The sequence below is a fragment of the Plecotus auritus genome (assembly GCF_963455305.1).
Source record: "Plecotus auritus genome assembly, chromosome: 11".
In the NCBI taxonomy this organism is placed as follows: Eukaryota; Metazoa; Chordata; class Mammalia; order Chiroptera; family Vespertilionidae; genus Plecotus; species Plecotus auritus.
The window spans coordinates 106,319-125,701 of NC_137777.1; the positions used below are offsets into that span (position 1 = coordinate 106,319).

At 52.9% G+C, this 19,383-nt stretch overlaps 2 protein-coding genes across 7 annotated transcripts; one reads left to right on the top strand and one right to left on the bottom strand.

Moving 5' to 3' along the window:
* Positions 1 to 2,050: 2,050 nt before the first annotated feature.
* On the bottom strand, positions 2,051 to 4,702 carry RPL8 (ribosomal protein L8). The gene is made up of 6 exons (XM_080646680.1): positions 4,639 to 4,702; positions 4,250 to 4,396; positions 4,028 to 4,169; positions 3,362 to 3,580; positions 2,447 to 2,562; positions 2,051 to 2,243 (listed from the first exon to the last, which is right to left on the bottom strand). The coding sequence occupies exons 2-6, from the start codon at positions 4,385 to 4,387 to the stop codon at positions 2,085 to 2,087; spliced, it is 774 nt and encodes a 257-aa protein (XP_080502806.1). The 5' UTR covers positions 4,388 to 4,396; positions 4,639 to 4,702; the 3' UTR covers positions 2,051 to 2,084.
* Positions 4,703 to 4,818: 116 nt separating this feature from the next.
* Positions 4,819 to 18,190, top strand: LOC308236490 (zinc finger protein 7-like). 6 transcript variants are annotated; one of them, XR_013959296.1, is made up of 7 exons: positions 5,899 to 5,968; positions 7,158 to 7,382; positions 7,485 to 7,529; positions 7,926 to 8,052; positions 10,497 to 10,613; positions 16,602 to 16,835; positions 17,156 to 18,189. XR_013959296.1 is itself a non-coding variant. In XM_080646226.1 (6 exons), the coding sequence occupies exons 2-6, from the start codon at positions 7,293 to 7,295 to the stop codon at positions 16,050 to 16,052; spliced, it is 2,145 nt and encodes a 714-aa protein (XP_080502352.1). In that variant the 5' UTR covers positions 4,819 to 5,243; positions 7,158 to 7,292; the 3' UTR covers positions 16,053 to 18,190. The 6 variants fall into 6 exon arrangements, 4 of the variants coding, with proteins under 4 accessions (XP_080502352.1, XP_080502350.1, XP_080502351.1 ...); XR_013959297.1 differs by having other exon boundaries at positions 10,500 to 10,613; positions 17,156 to 18,110; XM_080646226.1 differs by lacking the exon at positions 5,899 to 5,968 and adding an exon at positions 4,819 to 5,243 and having other exon boundaries at positions 10,500 to 10,613; positions 14,284 to 18,190.
* The last annotated feature ends 1,193 nt before the right edge of the window (positions 18,191 to 19,383 follow it).

Below are 19,383 nucleotides of genomic sequence, written 5' to 3' on the forward strand. Positions count from 1 at the left end.
TATATATGCTCAAAACCATGAAGCACACAAAGAAGAAGAGAAACAGGAATGTGGCTGCCGGAGCATGCAAGGCGGACTGGGGAGGAGGCGGTGCCACAGACGGGGTTGGGGACTGCCTCCGGCGGCAGTGGGGGCCCACGAGGGACAGTAGGGAGACCGTGGCAATGGGAGCGCACGGGGCCAGTGGAGGCGCACAGAGGGCAGTGGCAGTGGACAGGAGGTGTGTTGGCATTAAATGCCCGGAGCTGGAGGCCAAAGGAAGAAGGAAAGGCGGAGATCCTGCACCTGAAGGACCCGGGCGGAGGGGGAAGCTTTGCAAGGGGAGGGCCGGCTTCGCTGGGGGCGGGTAACCGTCGGCAAGGTCGACGCGGTCCCTGGACGCAGAGGGGACGCCACGCCGGGAGCGGGTGGTCAGGGTTTGGGGGTCAAATGCGGGAGGTGTGGCCGACCCCCGGGCGGTTGCGAGTGGAGGTTCGCGCCAGGGAGGGCCCCCCCCGCCTCCCGGCCCGCCCAGTAGGGCCCACACTCACCTCCCCGCAGCCAAGGAGCAGAGGCCTGAGAAGGCACCGCCCGCCTCCCGCCCCGCCAATTGAAACCCGCCGGAAGTGATGCAAGCCCCGCCCCTGCGCCCTGGCCACTCTAGGAAACGGCTCCCACATCTCGGTGGCTCGACTCCTCCAGGAACTGCAACTGTGGTGCAACAAGTCAGGATGCTGCCACGGGGTGCAGTTGGAAGCCTGTGTTCAGAGTGGGGCTTTGTGGACCAATTTCAAAGACTAACATTTTACAGCAATTCTTTTTCAGTGAAACTCTCTAGGGAGCTGCTAAAGGCGCTACAACCAACAGAAGACCAGGCCTTTCTTCTACAGAGAAAGCCAGAGAATCATGTGGGTCACCAGGATGGTATCACCCAGGAAGTTCAAGAGGATGCTTACGGGTCAAAGTCAACCCCTGTAAATGGGCCGTGTCCACTCTACCTAGACAAAAGTCCTCCCCCAGCACCAGCTTCTGCAGCATTCCTTCTTGATAGCCAGTCTCGTGGCCGGCCAAGGCCCCTGGTAACTATCAGGAGCAGTAATGCTGTAGCAGGTCACTTAACTATAGGTAACCAAGACTCAAGCTCTTCCCTTCAGGTGTTTCTCTGCACAGAATGCTAGGCCTGCTAGCCCAGGGCCAAGGCCAGGTTGGGCCAGGGAAGGAAAGGCTGAGAACTGGGGGCAAAGCCCACACTGAAGATGGGTTGGATCATGAGAGCAAGGAGCCACCTGACAGTCACAGGAAGGCCTTCTCACCCAGGAGGGCCCCAGCAGCACAGCCCATGGAATGGCTGAGTGGCCCCGTGTTCAGGTAGGTGGTCATCATGGAGTGCCAGCCAGTGCACCTGTCTGCAGTTAGTGCCCTGCAGCCCTTTTCACTGGCTCACAAGGGAACCACTGTGAGGCAGATTCTTGGGAGTGTCCTGGTCCTAATGGCTGATGGGTTAGGCCGCAGCCGTGGGCAAACTATGACCTGCGGGACGGATCCGGCCCGTTCGGCTGTTCTCTCCGGCCCGCGGAGCTGAAAGAGCAGTGGAGGGTTCTCTTGCTCTCCCCTCTGCTCCTTTACTTCGAATTTATATTAGTTCACACAAACACTCCATCCATGCTTTTGTTCCGGCCCTCCGGTCCAGTTTAAGAACCCATTGTGGCCCTCTAGTCAAAAAAGTTTGCCCACCCCTGCTAGGGTCTCACTTTGGTGCCTGCTTAGCAGCTTCTGCCACCTTTGACAGAACTGTCAGGAAATGTGTCATTAGCTGTGGCCAAACAGGAAGCCGTTTGTTCTGAGAAACTCCATCTTCTCATCACAGAAGAGTTCTGTGGCTTCAGACATCCACACCCTCACCTACTTCCTCCCAGTGCTCAGGACACAGGTCCATGTGTTGGATGCTGGTGGGATTCCAGGAATGAAGGTGTGATTGGATTGAGCACCCCCACCTACACTCGAGCTGCCTCTGCTCGGTGGTCCTCCCAGCAGAACACTTCCCTCTGAAACCACAGGCAGAACAGCTTAGTGTCAGGAAAACAAACTTTATTGAGCCCCCCACCCTAGTTCTCTTTCTCCTGTACAGTCTTGGTTCCCCGTAGACGCCCAGTCCGGCGAGCGGCAATGAGACCCACTTTTCGGCCAGCAGGGGCATCTCTGCGGATGGTGGAGGGTTTGCCGATGTGCTGGTGGTTGCCACCTCCAAATGGATGCTCTACAGGCTGCAGACAAAGGGAGGTAGTGTTAATGTGGGGTGGTCCCAATCTATCTAAGGGAGGGGTTGGGGAAGGGGCTGGATCAAGAGGCCTATACCTATGAATTGTCACCCAAATCCCCCACCTGAGGGGAGATTCTAAAGGACCTGCCTACCAGACTCAGGCCCTGTATCCTGAACACTCCCCACTCCTATTACAGGGCTACTTACGTTCATGGCCACACCCCGCACACGTGGCCAGCAATTTCTCTTTGCTTTATACTTGTGGTAGGCACGCCCAGCCTTCAGAATGGGCTTGTCAATGCGGCCACCTCCAGCCACCACACCTGTTGAGGATAATTAGGCAATTCAGAAAGGTGCATCATATTCTCTCATCAGACAGAATATCCCCTGCCAGGTCCTTCTCAGCACCCCACTGCCTGCACTAATCACCTTCTCTCTGTACTGTCATATAGAATCACAAAATTCACCGAAGTGGCAGTAACACTTGGCAACCACCACCCAGAAGGAAGCCCCCTTGTGGCCTGTCAGTGACTGACAGCAAGCGTCTTCAGGCCCCACGGGATGCCAAGCCACACATTTACAGACCATGTCCTCTGGAATACCCATCTCAACCCAGGGTTGTCCAGGGAAGCCCTCCCCGTACCATGTCTGACATGGGCAGGTCACTCAAACTTTGAACCCCAACGTGATGGCTGAGCCACCATGCCATATCTCAGCTAGCTTTGCCACAGGACTTGAAAACGTTGCCAAGCAGCACAGTGAACAAACCTGGGTACAAATCCTTTTTAATGCACATACCGGGCAATTTCATGGAAATCACACATCTCTGAAAAGGTTGTTAGCAGGTGAAGGCAGGGGGGGCAGGAACCAAGCAAGTCCAGGTTATGGGAGAATGCAGACAAGTCCAGTAGATTAAACCTGGTCTCCTTCACCTCCCACCACGGAATGAAGCAGATACCGTGCCCACTTTTCAAATATTACGACTCGAAAACTACGTATGTACTCAAGCTTACAGAGCCTACACTTTATTGGAGTAGGAAGTCAGGTTCCAGGGCCCAGGTCTACCGGCTTGCTAACGGTTCACAAGCGACCCAAAACATTCAACTGCTGCCTGCCACTCACCGACCACAGCTCTGTTGGCAGAGGAAATGACCTTCTTGGAGCCCGAGGGCAACTTCACTCGCGTCTTTTTGGTCTCGGGGTTGTGGGAGATGACCGTGGCATAATTCCCAGAGGCCCGGGCCAACTTGCCCCGATCACCAGGCTTCTCCTCCAGGCAACACACGATGGTGCCCTCAGGCATGGTGCCCACCGGGAGCACATTGCCAATGTTCAGCTGGGCTGCAAGGGAGAACAGCCAGGAACTGTCAGTATGGTGAGATGGCACTTTCAAAAAAAACATTTTTATTGATTTCAGAGGAAGGGAGAAAACCATCAGTGAGAATCATCCATCAGCAGCCTCACCCCACTAGGGATGAGACCACAACCCGGCAAGTGCCCCAACCAGAAACCAAACGGTGACCTCCTGGTTCATAGGTCGATAATCTGAGACACGCCGGCGGGCCGGTTAGTGTTTTTAACGACTGCTGGCCAGAAGCAACGCAAATCCACTCCCTCCTCACAACACCCCAGCGCAGCCCTCCTCCATTCTCCGGCCACCGCACAGGTTATGTTCGGCCCAGCAGGGATCATCCCCCTGTGAGGCTTCTTCCTGGATGCCTTTCCTGCCGACCTAGGGGGTGTACCTCCCTATGCAACCCCATCCTCCCATCGAAGCATGACGCTTACCCTTCTTGCCACAGTACACGAACTGGCCGGTGTGGATGCCTTCGGCGGCAATGAAAAGCTCCGTCCGCTTCTTAAAACGGTACGGATCCCGGAAGACCACCTTGGCCAGGGGCGCACCGCGGCCTGGGTCATGGATGATATCCTGCGGGCAGAGGCGGCGTGAGCGTGGGGGACCCAGCGGAGCACCCCATGCCCGCGCCCGCACCGGCCTGCGCCCTGCACCTTCACGATGCCTTTGATGTAGCCGTGCCGCTCCGCGAAGTCCACGGCGCGGAGACGCGCGGCGCCCTTGCGGTGTTTCACGTGCGCGCGGAACACGGAGCCGGCGCCTTTCCTCTGCCCACGAATCACGCGGCCCATGGCGGCAGTCTGGGGAAACCTCACGGTCAGCGCCCGGGTGAGGCACAGACACTCCCGCCACCCGGCTTCAGTGATCCTTTTTCCCAGGCTCCATCCTCCAGTTCCTGGCCCACTTCGTGCCACCACCCCCAGCTGTGCACCCGGGAGTCATCTCAGGAGCCAGCCTAGGTCCTTCGCGGGCCTCAGGGGGGGGGACAACGGCGGATGGCAGCGGATAACAGCGGAGCGGTCGGCGCAAAAACACTACTTACCTTCTGCCTAGCGCGGCGGAAAGAGGATCCTCGGCTCCCGAAAGCGGCCTTATCTTCCGGGGCGGGCCCTAAAGCACTTTAACTTCCGGGCAGGCGCCGAAGCCGCAAACAAAGTGCATACTGGAACATGTAGTCTTACCCCGCCGCCCGGGCCTCTGCGCAGGCGCATTGGAGTGACCCGCCCAGCAGGCAGCTCTCAGGCCACCCGGTCGGCCAGCCGGCGGGGCTCGGAAGAAGGGTAGAGGGGCGCCCCACCCTCAAGGAGGACTCTCGAGGGACGGGCATCCCCCACTGAGCGATCGGGGAGGCCATGAGGGGTTGGGTGGTTTATTCAGGGTCACGCTGCCTAACACCGAGCGCGGGGTCGGGGGCTCCCGACTTGGCCTGGCGAGATCGCCTTTAAAGGAAACGGGTGGGTAGATTCGGGAAACGTGGTTTACAGTGAGAAGACCGGGGTCTAGAAGACAGGGCAAACGTTCGACTTCTGCGGAGGAAGAGGGGCAGCCAGCCAGTAAATGGGGAGAGCAGAGCTGGGGTTCCATGGCCCAGGACGAAGGCGGGAATGGGCGAGGGAACATGACCTTCCCCAGAACCTGAGGGGAGAGGTGAGTGGGATTTGAATCGGGAAAGGGAGCAGCTAGAGGTGGGGGTGGGGGTCTTAGCTGTGGAGAGGGGGCTTCCTGGGGACCTGGAGGGACAGCCAGCGGGGCAGGGAGGGAGTGAGGGCAGGGTCAGCGGTTTTTTTTCCTAAGTCAGTTTTTTATGGCTGGGTAGCTAAGGAGGCCCCATAAGCCAAGGTTTCGGGGTACATCCCGGGTAGGGCACGTACAAGATTCAACTAATGAACGCATAACTAAGTGGAACGACAAATCGATGTTTCTTTCTCTCTCAATTCAATAAAAAAGAATGTATATTCTCAGTTTTATTCTCCTTAAACCAGAGTGAGTCTTTATAAGAGAATTTCTTTCCCTGGGCTCCGGCCCCGCCCCGCCCCGCCCCGCCCCTGGGCCAGGGCCGGTCCCTTCGTTGGACCCCGACCTACCTCAACTTTGGCCCCACCCTTTCCTTGGGCCCTGACCCCGCCCTCCATTGTTTCAGCCCCCCCCCCCCCCCCGCTGGGGCCCCGTCCCTCCACAGGGCTTTGCACTTTCCCCGCGCTCTGGCCCCGCCCCTTCTCCGGCGCTCGGGGGACGGAGCTGGGAACCACCGAGAGGGCCAAGCTTCCTAGCCGCCCAGAGGGGCCGGAAATCAATAGAACAGCTGGCGCGGGTTTCGAGGCCTGTTTCCGGCGTCGTCGCACGTTAGGAGCTCCCGGCGGTCCTCCGGGAGGGTGAGTGGAGGCGACCGCGCCCTCCGCCGGAGTGCCCTCGCGGACCAGCGTCCGCCTGCCTCCAGCACTAAGGGCCCCGCGCTCCGCAGCCTCTCGGCGGGGAAGCTCGGGTGGCGCGGCGCCTTGGAGAGGCCCTGAGCGCCTGGCAGAGAATGGTGGAGCCGCGGCCGCCTTCCCCGCGGAGGCGGGAGGTGTTGGGACGAGTGCCGCAGGCTCCAGCGCGGCCTCCCCGCCAGCCTGCTCCAGAGGGATCCTGGGTTCTCCTTCCTGCATACCACCGTCTCCGAGGGCCTTCTTTCCCCCTCACGGCCCCTGGGAGACCTAGACTTAGATACGGTGTCCGGAAGGGCTGTTCCTTGCGTGGGTAGGAAGTTTGCCTCTCAGGGCTGCCCTTCTCTGCTGGGGACCAGGATCCAGCACTGCCCGACAATGGTCTCTTCTGCCCAGTCAGTATTGGGTGCACACGGCCTGGGGCACCCACCTCCAAGCCACTTCTGACCCAGAGTCTCCACTAGGAAACCCACTCCTCATTCTGACCTACCAGGGGGACATGGGGAGAGGATTACAGGAGGGGTTCCTGAATCCGTCCTCTTTGCCCCACGATTCGTTGTCAGACTCCTGGCTACTCTGACGTCCAGTCGCAACGTGCTTCCCTGTGATCCAGCCCCACCGGCTCCTTCAGCCCATTCCTTCCTGCCTGAGCCCCTTGGCAAATGCTGGGCCTGTTGCCTGGAGCACCTTCCCGACCTCAATCTCCTTGGCCTAGTTAACTCCTCCAGGAAGTCACCCATCCGAATAAGTCAGGGTATCCTACTTTATTTTTCTCTTTTTAATTCTCATCTGAGGATATGTTTCCATTGATTTTTAGAGAGAGTGAAAGACAGAAATATCAATTTGAGAGAAACACATCAATTAGTTGAGCCGGACCAGGGTCGGGACGGGGGAGGAGTCTGCAACCTAGGTACATGCCCTTGACCAGAATCAGAATTGAACCCAGGACCCTACAATGCTTGTTCAGTGACTTGTGAGGGACCCTTGGGTCCATAGGCCAACGCTCTATCCACTGAGCCAAATCGGCTAGGGCAGAGTATCCTACTGTAAATGCTTTCGTAGTTCCTTGTGTGTGGGTGTCATCACGGTTCTAACTCTGCATTTATTTGGGTGGTTACTAAACTTTTTTCTCTATTAGACTGTGCTTCGTGAAGGCAAAGCCCTTGTGCATTGCTCACGCTGCATCCCATTGCCTGGTTGAGCACCGGGCACGAGTGGCAACCACCCCTTAAGTGTTGGTGGAGTGATTCACAACCTCCACACGCTCTGAAAGATGAACGAAGCCTCGGGGGACCTATGCTCAAGTACTGTGGCTGCTTTGGTTTCCCCCTGTGTCACAGCCAGAGAATATCTGGAAGTGGAGGTAAAGGATCAGAAAACACAGTGCCCCCTGGGTTACCCTGGGTGTCAGGGGTGGTGGGGCCTCCAGCATCCTGACCTCTGACCCTTTCACAACTGTCAACAGGTTTCTCGGCCAGGACACACGGATACTCACCCACGAAGCCTCATGGTAGGAGTCTGACTGCCTCCATTCCCTCACTCTTCTTGTGAGGGTTCTGCCACCTCCTCTGGGTACCCACCCTGCCCATTTGTGCCTGGGCCTAGATCCTGCTTCAGCCTCTCGCTGTGGCCCTTGCCAGACTCTGGCATGCCCATCCCCAAGGTAGTGAGCAAACCCTTGCCGGGACTCGGGCCTGCCTGAGGCTCTCGAGTGGAGGGTTGTAGGTCCACGGTCTGGGTCCCTTCCCTCCTCCATACTGCCCCTGTCCTTGATTTTAGAGCCAAAGGCTCCTGGTGACTGTCTTGCCCAACCCTGTGGTCCACATTTCTGAGACACACCATGAGGTGGCCCCAGAATGGGGCTGGCACCCAGCGGTCCCTGGGGTGTTGGTGTGTGTCCTTTCAGGAGGCTGTGACATTTGGTGACGTGGCTGTGCACTTCTCGCGGGAGGAGTGGCAGTGTCTGGACCCTGGCCAGAGGGCCCTCTACAAGGAGGTGATGCTGGAGAACCACAGCAGTGTGGCCGGACTAGGTGAGGCTGTACCTTGGGACCCCTCCCCCTGCGTCATAGATCAGCACCTGCCTGGCCAGGCCTCTTTCAGAGCTGGGGATATGGAGGCCATGTGGTCAGGTCCTGACCCTAGCACGGGTCCTGGTGAGCCAGCCAGGATCTTAGATCTGCTCACGTCACAGGGTTTAATCCTCACGTGGTATGTGGACTTCTGGGAGGTAATACAACCTCCTTCTTGTCTGGGCTAAGAGATTAACTTTTAAGGAATAGAATTCAAACTAAGTAGCTTTTTTGCTATCTTTTTTAACCTCTGGAGGAGTTTATATAGATGGAGTTCGTTGAACTTGTTGAGTTTTTGGGGGAAGTCCCTGTAAAACACCTGGGCCCTGGGGAAGCCCTTCCTTCTTTCACGGTCGATGGTCCAACAAGCTTGTGAATTTCTCCTCTTGCCACCTTTGTCATTTCCAGTTTTTGTACAAATTCACCTGTTCACTTGGACTTCCCGTTTTCAGCATGTACTTATTCATAACACTCTCCGTCTTTACTTTGAAGCTCTGTTGTGTGTGCAGCTGTTCCCTTATGTAAGTTTTTGGCCGTGTCTTTTTTTTTTTTTTTTTTAATATATTTTATTGATATTTTACAGAGAGGAAGGGAGAGGGATAGAGAGCTAGAAACATCGATGAGAGAGAAACATCGATCAGCTGTTTGGCCGTGTCTTGATTGGTACAGGACTGTTTATTCATCTTTTCTTTTTTTTTTTTTTTTTTTTAATATATTTTATTGATTTTTCACAGAGAGGAAGGGAGAGGGATAGAGAGCTAGAAACATCGATGAGAGAGAAACATCGATCAGCTGCCTCCTGCACGCCCCCTACTGGGGTTGTGCCCGCAACCAAGGTACATGCCCTTGACCGGAATCGAACCCGGGACCCTTCAGTCCGCAGGCCGACGCTCTATCCACTGAGCCAAACCGGTTTCGGCTATTCATCTTTTCAAAGAGCCAGGTTTTGGTTTTGCTCAGCTTTTGGGGAGTGGTGTGTGGGGGTCCTTACTCTCTATTTCACTGGATTCTGCCCGGTTTTTGTTATTTTCTTCCTTTGTGTTTTGTGTTTGCTGTGTTGTTTCCAGTTTCTTGAATTTACCGTTCACCTCATTTGTGTTCTACTGTCCTTATTTCTAGTAAATATATTTAAAAACGTAAACTTCTGTCTTTATATACCACTTCAGCTTCATCCTACAGATTGTGCCAGTTAGTAAGTCGTTACGGAATCTCCAAGGGGCTGATAGTTGTGAGCTGCGTGTTGTGGTTACTTTCACGTTCTGTTGCATTTTGTTTGTGTTCTGGGGTCCTAAGCACTGCACCATGACACCTTCAAGGCTGGCCCAAGCATGTTTCTCAATGTTCCATATGTGCTTGGATGAGAACACATGATTCCTGTTCAGTGTGGGGTCCTGCCTGCACTTGAGGCCTTCAGCCTGGGATCTCTCTGCCTGCCCTTCTCCACCCCCGTGGTGGGGAACCTGAGGGAAGCTCCAAACACAGGGATGGGATGGGAGCTCACCACACTGATGCCCGCAGCCTGGGGCTGATGGCCTGGAAGGAGGGTGTCAGGTGGATGCCCACAGGTCTCCACCGCTTCCCAGGCTGACTAGCTCCCTTGCTTTGTGCAAGGATGCACGACTGGGGGTATCTGGTGTGAGGACTGGACCTCACTGCCTTCTGGTTTAAAGTGTGCTTCATTCATTGCTTTATTTTTGTTCTTTTGTTTTCATTCTTTTTCCTTTTTACAAATTTTTGTTATTGATTGATTTTTAGAAAGAGGAAAGAGAGAGAGAGAGAGAGAGAGAGAGAGAGAGAGAGAGAGAGAGAAAACATTGATTTGATGTTCTGCATATTTATGCATTCATTGGTTGATTCTTGTTTGTACCCTGACTGGAGATCAAACCTGCATCCTTGGCGTATCAGGACAACACTAAGCAATTGAACTACTAAGCCAGGCTGGGTTTTTTTTTTTTTGTTTTTTTTTTAATAAGAGTTTCTTTGACCCAAACTGATGATCTATGCTGAGAAGCAAGATCTCAAATGCTCCTGTCTTCTTTCTTGATCACCCCTGCCTCTTGGAGCACATCCCTGCCCTCTGAACTGAGGGACTTGCTGGTAGTGCCTAACAGCGGCCTCTTCTTGGCCAACTCTTGGGTGACAGGGTCCACTGGGGATCTTGGCCTTGAAGCAGAAGGTAATGGGCTGGGAGTCCAGGCATCCCTTGCTGTCTAGCCTCAGGAGCTGGACTGAACCCGACAGAGAGGGCCCATGAGCCCAGATCCTAACCCTAAGATGCTCCCTTTAGAGACTCTTGCCTGTACCCCAGCAGCCTCCCACCCCTTTACTCTTCGAAACCAGGGGGCACTGAGCCCTGAGTTGCATTCCCAGCAGCACCAATGTGGTTTCCTTTGTCACCTTGACAGCAGGATTTCTGCTCTTCAAGCCTGAACTGATCTCCCGGCTGGAGCAAGGGCAGGAGCCATGGGTCCTTGACCTGCAGGGAACAGAGGCGAGAGAGGCACGAAGGACCCTCCAGACAGGTGAGGCTTGGTCCTGTGGCACAGAGTCTGTGCCCGGGAAGGCAGACCCTAGAGATCACCATGTGAATTTGTTTTTAAACCACATTTTATTAAGTCTCTCATCTTACCAATACTCTTATTAAGATACAAACATGGATGCAAGAGAAGGAGTAATCTTGGTTCTGAGCAGCCTCTCGGGTGAACTTCATGTCACTGGTACTGTTGCGCTTCCTCCAGAATGTCTGGGATCCCGGATGACCCTAGCCTCTCAGGTCAGGCTCCGGGGCTGCCATAACAAAGCACCAGAGCCTGGAGGCTTGAATTGACAAAGATTAATATCTCACAGTCTTGGGGCCAGAGGTCCAAAATCAAGGCATTGCCAGTGTTGTGACCCCTCTGAAGTCTGTAGGGGAGGATCCTTCCAGCTTCTGGTGGCCCCAGCTGTTCCTCCGCTTGTGGCTGCATCACCCAGTCCTCCGCGTCACAGCGCATTCTTCCGTGTCTGTCTTTCCAAGGACAGCAGTCATACTGGACTAGGGCCTCCATACTTCAGTGTGACCTCATCCTAACTGACTCCATCTCTAGGGTCCTGTTTGTAGATAAGTTCGTATGCTGAGGTTCTGGGCTGGAGCGTCAGCACACCTTTTTTGGGAGCGCAATCAGCTCATCACAAGGGCCTTCCTGTCCAGACCTCTTTCTGACCCTTTTTGGGAAGGTGTAAAGCAAGCATGCAGCCCGCCTGGGGCGAGTTTGACGTGCTTGATGTAAAGGGACAGATTGGCCCAGTTAAAACCCAGCCCTCATGAAACATTTCCAGGGTGGAGAGAGATTTTTAAAAATTACATATTTTACTGTTTTTTTTAAAAAAACCAAACATTTTATTGCTTTTTTACAGAGAGGAAGGGAGTTAGAAACATTGATGAGAGAGAAACATTGATCAGCTGCCTCCTGCACACTCCCTACTGGGTATGTGCCCGCAACCAAGGTGAATGCCCTTGACCGGAATCGAACCTGGGACCTTTCAGTCCGCAAGCCAATGCTCTATCCACTGAGCCAAACCGGTTAGGGCAAGATTTAAAAAAAAACACAAAAAACAACAACATGTTTTTATTGATTCAGAGAGAGGAAGGGAGAGAGAGAGAGAAACATCAGTGGTGAGAGAGAATCATTGATTGGCTGCCTCCTGTAGGCCCCACACTGGGGATGGAGCCTGCAACCCGGGTATGTACTCTGACTGGGAATCGAACCACGACCTCCTGGTTCATATGTCAGTGCTTAACCACTGAGCCACGCAGGCCAGGCTGGCACCATGGCAGGAGAGCCAGAGCTCCTTAGTAAGTGGTTCACATATGGAGGTGACCTTCCTAGTGGTTAGGCATCAAGAAGACTTCCGTGCGATGAGACTTAGAGCTGCTCCCAGACCTGGATGTTCAGGGCAGAGGACAGCCTCGTGGATGACAGTTTGTGGAACGTGTTAGAACATGCCCAAGATGTGATATTGTTGGTTGTGAGCTCATATTCCAGGATCCTCCTGGTCATGAGAGAGGGCAGGGCCTGCAGCTGCCGCCATCACAGCCAGCCCAGTCCCAGGACTCGAGGCCCCCTGGGGACTTCATGGTCAGTGTCATAGTTGCAATGGTGAGGACAGAATTTAGTCCGATTGACAACTGCAGTAGGTCAGAGTTCACTGAGAGCTTACTCAGCTTCCACTTGCTCAGAGGTGACGGAGCCAGGCACGGGGTGTGACGGATCACAGAAGAGAAAGGCAGGTCCCTGTGACACACTTGGCTTGCTGACGGGCTCTGCTCTTGGGAGTTGGCTGCAACAAGCATCCTCCAGTTTTCTCGGGCCGATGCTTTAAAGGGGTTGGTGTCATCCTAGGGATGCAACTTGGAGCTGTTAGAAGCCATGCTAGTGTTTTGTTCTTCCATACCGAGGGGAGGCCTGGTTGAGCAAGGCTCAGAGGAGCCTGGCTGGGCTAGTGAGGAGAGGGTCATTGTCAGAGGAGTAGTCATTAGTAAGTGGAGACAGGAAGAGATGGGCTGTACTGTGTGCTGGTGTCTTGGGACCCTGAAGGGAAGGAACATGTGCATGTTGAGCCAGACAGGAGCCTGCTGGCTGTATGTAGGAGACTGTTGCTAGGGATGTGGCATGTAGGGAGGCAAGACCTTTGTAATGTCACTAACTGCTGCTTGCAAACTTGGCTACAAGAGAGAGGCAGGAGGACTCCGAGGCAGCCAGGTGGGTTTGCAGTGTCCTCATCTGGCTGCAGGAGGCCCAGGCAGTGCTGACATCCTTAACTGCTCTTTCATGGCTGTTCATAGGGGCCTCTGCCTTGAAGCAGCATGCAGAGGAGAGGAGTACTTGTCTGTTTATGTCCCACATCTTAAGGGCACAGAGATGTTGAAAAGGTGTGTGTTTGGTGAAACAGACCTGGATTCATTCCTTAGTCTCTCATAAGCTGTGTGACCATGGGCGAACTATTTAACCTCTCTGAGCCACACATCCCTTATCCACTACTGACCTCACTAGCTTGCATGCAGCCCCTTCCATACGCCAGGACTGACATAGAGATGGGTCTCCATTGCTGAAGCACTGATGTGAGGTGTCAGCAGAGCCCTGTTGCTGGGTCCTCGGTTTCACTGTGGGACAGCCCTAGGCTGGTGAGGGCCCTGGAGGTGATTAGGGATGACAGGGTCCAACTTAAGCAAAGACACTTCCTGGGATTGCAGAGTAAGAAGGAGGTTGAAGCTTATGTGGAGAGTCCAGAGGGTAAGTGAATGTCAGGAAGGCTTGTGGGGGCTGGCAGGGTAGGTGGACCCCCCCAGAAATACACAGGAAGGAGAAATCCATATGGGGAAGGTGAGGGGCAGACTGGCAAGGGACATGGTCAGTTGTCAAACTGGGGAGAGTGGCCTGGAGCAAGCAGAATTCTGGCCTTGGGTCGCACTCAGAAGCCCAACCAGGAGAGAGTCCCATGCCCAGCCCTTCGGCCTCACCCTTGTACACCTTTCAATAGCTTTCCTGCCTCGTCTTTCTCAGCACCTGCCCATCCCTCTGTTTAAAATTTAAAATTCATCTTTCTTCCTCACCACCTCCTCTGACCTCTCAGCCTAAATCTGCCTCTCGCTAAACCCCCCACCCTATCAGGTTCACTTTCTTTTTTTGTTGGTAATCCTCACTTGAGGATAGTTTTTCAATTGATTTTTAGAGAGAGTGAAAGCAGGGGGAAAAAAGACAGAAACATTGATGTGAGAGACACATTGATTGGTTGCCTCCTGTATGCACTCCAGCTGGGACTGGGGATCAAGCCTGTAACTGAGATACATGCTCTTGACCCGGATCTCGGGCTGATGTTCTATCCACTGAGCCAAACCATCTAGGGCTTACATTCTTCATGGACTTTTCCTCACACCATTTCCCCACAGAATGAACCTCTACTGATGTAGCCCCCTGTGGGAGAGTGGCTCTTAGCGCTCAGCTGAGTACACTGTGGTAAAATGAATGTGTAAAAGAAAAAGTATGAATGAAACCAAATTGTGAGAACTGTCAAAGGTGTCAAGTTTTGGTAGTGTCTTTGCATGTCAGGTGTCCTAGGAGGGAGCTCAGTTCCTAGTGATGATCCCCACCTCAGCCTCTGTCCTTTCTGTGAGCTCGGAAGAAGGAGCCTTATCCTGCCTGTATGTTTCAGATTCTACAATAAGCACTGATGGTGAGCAGGCTGGTGAAGATGTGCACATGCTAAAATCAGAATCCCTGACAGCGATGGTCAAAATCCCCCCTTGGGATTATCCGCAGAGTCCTGGCTTTGGAGACACCTCTGATCCCGAGGTCTGGCCAGAGAGTAAGCTAAGCTCTCTCTTTCAGAAACACCACTTGCACACAGGGACTGTGGCTCCCAGGAAGACCTCTGCCAAGGAGGATAAGCAGGGACATGTCAGCCTGGATTGTCAACCTGAGAAAAGTCAGGGGGTTGCTGTAGACGGGCCATCTCGAAGATGCGATGTGTGTGGCAGCAGTTTCAGATTCATGGCTCTGCCTCACTTCGGTGTACAGAAGAAATCTAACAGATGTCAGGAGTGTGAGAAAAAGTTATCTGATTGCTTAAAGGGGAAACATCAAAGTAACTGCCATGGAGAGAAGCCATATGAGTGTGGGGAATGTGGGAAAGTCTTCAGGTTGTGCTCACAGCTTAATCAGCATCAGAGAATCCACACTGGAGAGAAACCATTCAAATGCATAGAGTGTGGGAAAGCCTTTCGCCTGAGCTCAAAACTTATTCAGCATCAAAGAATTCATACTGGAGAGAAACCCTACAGGTGTGAGGAGTGTGGAAAAGCCTTTGGTCAGAGCTCCAGCCTCATCCACCATCAGAGGGTGCACACAGGAGAGAGGCCCTATGGCTGTCGTGAGTGTGGGAAGGCCTTCAGCCAGCAGTCTCAGCTGGTCAGACACCAGAGGACTCACACTGGAGAGAGGCCCTACTCATGCCAGGAGTGTGGGAAGGCCTTCAGCCAGAGTTCAACCCTGGCGCAGCACCAGCTGATGCACGCTGGGGAGAAGCCTCCAGTTCCAAGAACCCTGGATGGTGCCAGCCTCGTTGCACACCAGAGAATCCACGCTGCAGAGAAACCGTTTAAGTGCGATGAGTGTGGGAAGGCTTTCAGGTGGGTCTCTCGGCTTAGTCAGCACCAGCTGATTCACACTGGAGAGAAACCATATAAATGCAACAAGTGTGCAAAAGCCTTCGGTTGTAGCTCACGGCTTATTCGCCACCAAAGAACTCACACTGGAGAAAAACCATTCAAATGTGACGAGTGTGGGAAGGGCTTTGTCCAGGGCTCACACCTGATTCAGCACCAGAGAATTCACACCGGAGAGAAACCCTATGAGTGTAGTGATTGTGGAAAAGCCTTCAGCCAGAGCTCAAGCCTCATTTACCATCAGAGAATCCACAAGGGAGAGAAACCCTACGAGTGTCTGGAATGTGGAAAAGCCTTCAGTATGAGCACACAGCTCACAATTCATCAGAGGGTTCACACTGGGGAGAGACCCTATAAATGTGGTGAGTGCGGGAAAGCCTTCAGTCAGAACTCAACCCTTTTCCAACACCAGATAATTCATGCTGGAGTAAAGCCCTATGGATGCAATGAGTGTGGGAAAGCCTTTAGTCGAAGTTCATACCTTATTGAGCACCAGAGGATTCACACACGTGCCCAGTGGTACCATGAATATGGGGGCACCCTGGAGGGTTCTACCCATGTGAGCCGTAAAAAAGTTAACACTGTAAAGAAATTACACAAGTGTAATGAATGTGAGAAAATATTCAGATGGCGCTCCCATCTCATTATACATCAGAGGATTCACACTGGAGAGAAGCCTTATAAATGTAACGAATGTGGCAAAGCCTTTAATCGGAGCTCAAGACTCACTCAGCATCAGAAGATTCATATGGGATAGACCACTCACCTCTTTAAATGTGTGTAAGTGGGAATAAACCCACAGCCTTAATCTACTTAAATTATATGGGATCGTTGATACTAACAAGTTAGAAAGATTCAGAATTGCTCTTTTAAAAGTATCCAAGTTCATACAAAATGTGTTTATTGCTGGGATTCTGATCTTATCCCACTCCATAACCCGGTGTCCCTTACATCAGGGGAGTCATGTGTAGAGTTCTGAGTGCGCAGAGGGATGACCCCAGGTTCTGCAGCTGAGGCCTGAGAAGTCCTGTGAGCTTTGCCAAATGAGATGCTCAGTGTCTTCAGCACCAGTATACTCAGACTGGCTTAAGCAAGGATGTGTGAGCGTGCATGCGCTGAAATCCAGAAGAGGAGTGTTTGGAATTCCATTCTGCCTTCACCTGACTCCTTTTCTTTAAACCTCCTCCCCCATCAGCAGTCCAGGCATGCAGCCACCCTGGGTCAACTTGAGTTTCCACATGGGTCAGGCCACTATGATTAATCTGACTGACAGGCTGGGCCCATGTTCATTCACTTTGTCTCACAGAGCAGTTACTGCCATGGAGGCCACTGGATGAGACAGACCTGCCGCATTGACCCCCTCCCTGTCCAGTGTCCTGGATTCACCAGTTGGGAAGGAGTCCAGGGGCCAGGAGTCCACTTGAGACCTGCTGACCTTTGGTACCATTGCCACAATTGGAGGGGCAATATTTGAGATACCTTCATCCCAGTGGAGGAGCCATTTTTTCCACATGTGGACGGGTATCCCAGAGGGACACAGGTTAGTCACTTCAGGATTTGTTGTGACAATTTGGGTCACCATCACACTGGTTTGGCCAAGCCCACGGCAGGTCCCCAAGACCTTGCCGCGTCTATCGCCGTGCATGGCATAGCCTGAAGCAGGGTATGGATTTGAGTCGGGTGAAGAAAATGCTTGCTGGTCCCTGTGTTTGCGTTAGGAGGTTCCCGAGCTTTCTGCTGTTGTTGGGAGCAGTGGACTTCGAGGTGGTTGAGTTTATGTGAGTTTGTGTTTCCAGCACATGGGTGGAGCCAGTCAGCCTGATCACCAATTGATACTGCTTATCCATCACTGCCTGACAGGTTCTCCACCTCGTGCCAGGATGCCATGAAATCAGTGGGCCCATCTCTCTAGTCATCCCTACTCTACCCAGAACTTGCGTCTGGAATGGTCAGTGCCAGAGGACCAGGGACTTCTGTACATCATGCAGAGGTTATGCTCCTTGTGTCCCTACTTCAGCTGCTGTGCTCACCTAGGTGGTCACTGCTGGCACACCTAGATGGGTGGGCCCAATTTGAAAGGGCCGTAAATATTTTAGGCCAGCCTACAATGGTTCTGGAGCCAAGGTCCTGAGTGGAGAGGGCACACTCCTGCCATCTGCTGGCACTTGGTACTGTTGTGCACCGAAGGGCCTCTTCATTGGACCCCACCTCCCTTGCCTACTCCTGGGTAATGAGGGACAAAAGGACGGAGGATTATATAGACTCCTCCAGACTCCAGCCTGGACATGATGCTCTTTTTTCCCCCTAACAGTAACTGCAGGCCAGAGACTTCTACCTTAAATCTCGTTCAGCATTTGAGTCTGCACAGCCATGGTCCTGGATCAAGGGCTGGTGAACCCAGCCCAAGGCCTGGTTTTGTGTGGTGCTGGGGCATTAATCAAACACTGAGGCCATAAGACTGGGTGTTTTGAATGCCTACCAAGCAGACCAGATGTTTTGAAATATTCTGTCCTTTTTTTAATATATTTTTATTGATTTCAGAGAGGAAGGGAGAGAGAGAAGTATCAATGATAACAAAGGATCACCGATTGGCTGCCTCCTGCACACCCCACACTGGGGATTGAGCCCGCAACCCAGGCATGTGCCCTGACCGGCAATTAAACCCTGACCTGGTTCATAGGTTAATTCTCAACCATTGAGCCCTGCCAGCCCAGCTCTACTTTCATGCTATATTCTCCAATTTGGGCTTCAGTAAATATGAACTCATTTTAAGGACTTCCAGCACTGTTTAAGAATAGGTTTTAAAATACTTTGGAAAAAAAAAAAAAAAAGAAAAAAGAAAAAAAATAAAATACTTTGGACTTCTCTTTTTGAGTCAATAAACCCATAATTTTAAGCTGGTTGCTTTTATTCTCAATTATTAGATTGAACTTTGACTTATGATGTTGGATTGTAACTATTTTGACGTTTGTGGAAACTTCCAAAAGCGTTTGTGGCAAGGCAGAACCCAGTGAGTTTACGCACCTGCATCCCCCGTGTGTGTGACTTACACTCACATCCCAGGAAATGTTTGTTGAATGAGGGAATGATGAATCGGAGGAGTCTCCAGGCTTTGAAGTTGAGAGGTCAGAGACCCACAGAAGAGGAACAACTACCAAGAGCTTCCACAGGATCTAAATAAAGTTGACACAACTGAAAGGTAATTTTCCAGGTGCATCATTCCCTGTGCAGGCCTGGGACAAAGGTGGGAAAGGCCAGCCTCTGCCCTCATGGCCGGGTCCATGGCGATCAACCACAAACAAGGGTAGAAGATTCCTTTGTAGCCTGGGTGAATCCTGTGGGTGTACGGGGTCTGCCCACTTCAGCCTGACGAGAGCTGAGCCAAGGGAGCTGTAGCAGTTAGAGCTGACACCCACCTACCACCTGATTTTGTACGATTCTGGAGTGAAGAATGATTTTTTTAAAAATTGATTTGACAGAGAGGGCGGGGGGAGAGAAACACTGATTTGCTCCACTCTTTTATATATTTATTGGTTGATTCTTATATGTGCCCTGACAGGAGATCAAACCTGAAACCTTGGTATATTGGAACTACGCTCTAACCAATTGAGCTACCTGGCCAGGGTAGGATGGAGAACATCTCAACCACCTGTTCCTAACTGGATGACAAAAGGCACAGACCATCTTCTGATGGGGGGAGGGGAGGCTGGTGGGTGCCCCCACTTACCTGGGGTGAGGGTGGTGGTGGGAACATATGGCACGGGACCAAAAGCTGTGCCTCAGAAATCCCCCTTCCCCAGTCTACTGACCCTCTCGTGACCCTCAGAGTGGACTACCAGAGTAGATACAGCAACACAGCCATGGAGATAGCCAGAAACTCCAGCTGGTGCACGAGTGTTCTCTGTGGCCTGGTGGGCAGAAAAACTGAAAATCCCAGTGGTTACCTGCTATTTGATGCTGCAGCTCCAAGTGTCTGCCCACCCCCTGCTGCAGGGGCTGCTGAGAGGCTCGAGGTGGGTTCTTGAGTAACAGGTCCATTTCCCCACCTGGTGTCAGTAAAACAAGGGTGGCCTGGAAGATACCTTTCC

Excerpts from the sequence above, each read along its gene's own strand:
- RPL8 (XM_080646680.1), bottom strand. The coding sequence starts at position 4,387 with ATGGGCCGCGTGATTCGTGGGCAGAGGAAAGGCGCCGGCTCCGTGTTC. Across the intron at positions 3,581-4,027 it reads CGTGTACTGTGGCAAGAAGG|CCCAGCTGAACATTGGCAAT; the intron begins GTAAGCGTCATG and ends TCTCCCTTGCAG. Across the intron at positions 2,563-3,361 it reads TGCCAACAGAGCTGTGGTCG|GTGTGGTGGCTGGAGGTGGC; the intron begins GTGAGTGGCAGG and ends TATCCTCAACAG.
- LOC308236490 (XM_080646224.1), top strand. The coding sequence starts at position 7,293 with ATGAACGAAGCCTCGGGGGACCTATGCTCAAGTACTGTGGCTGCTTTG. Across the intron at positions 8,053-10,496 it reads CAGCAGTGTGGCCGGACTAG|CAGGATTTCTGCTCTTCAAG; the intron begins GTGAGGCTGTAC and ends TCACCTTGACAG. Across the intron at positions 10,614-14,283 it reads ACGAAGGACCCTCCAGACAG|ATTCTACAATAAGCACTGAT; the intron begins GTGAGGCTTGGT and ends TGTATGTTTCAG.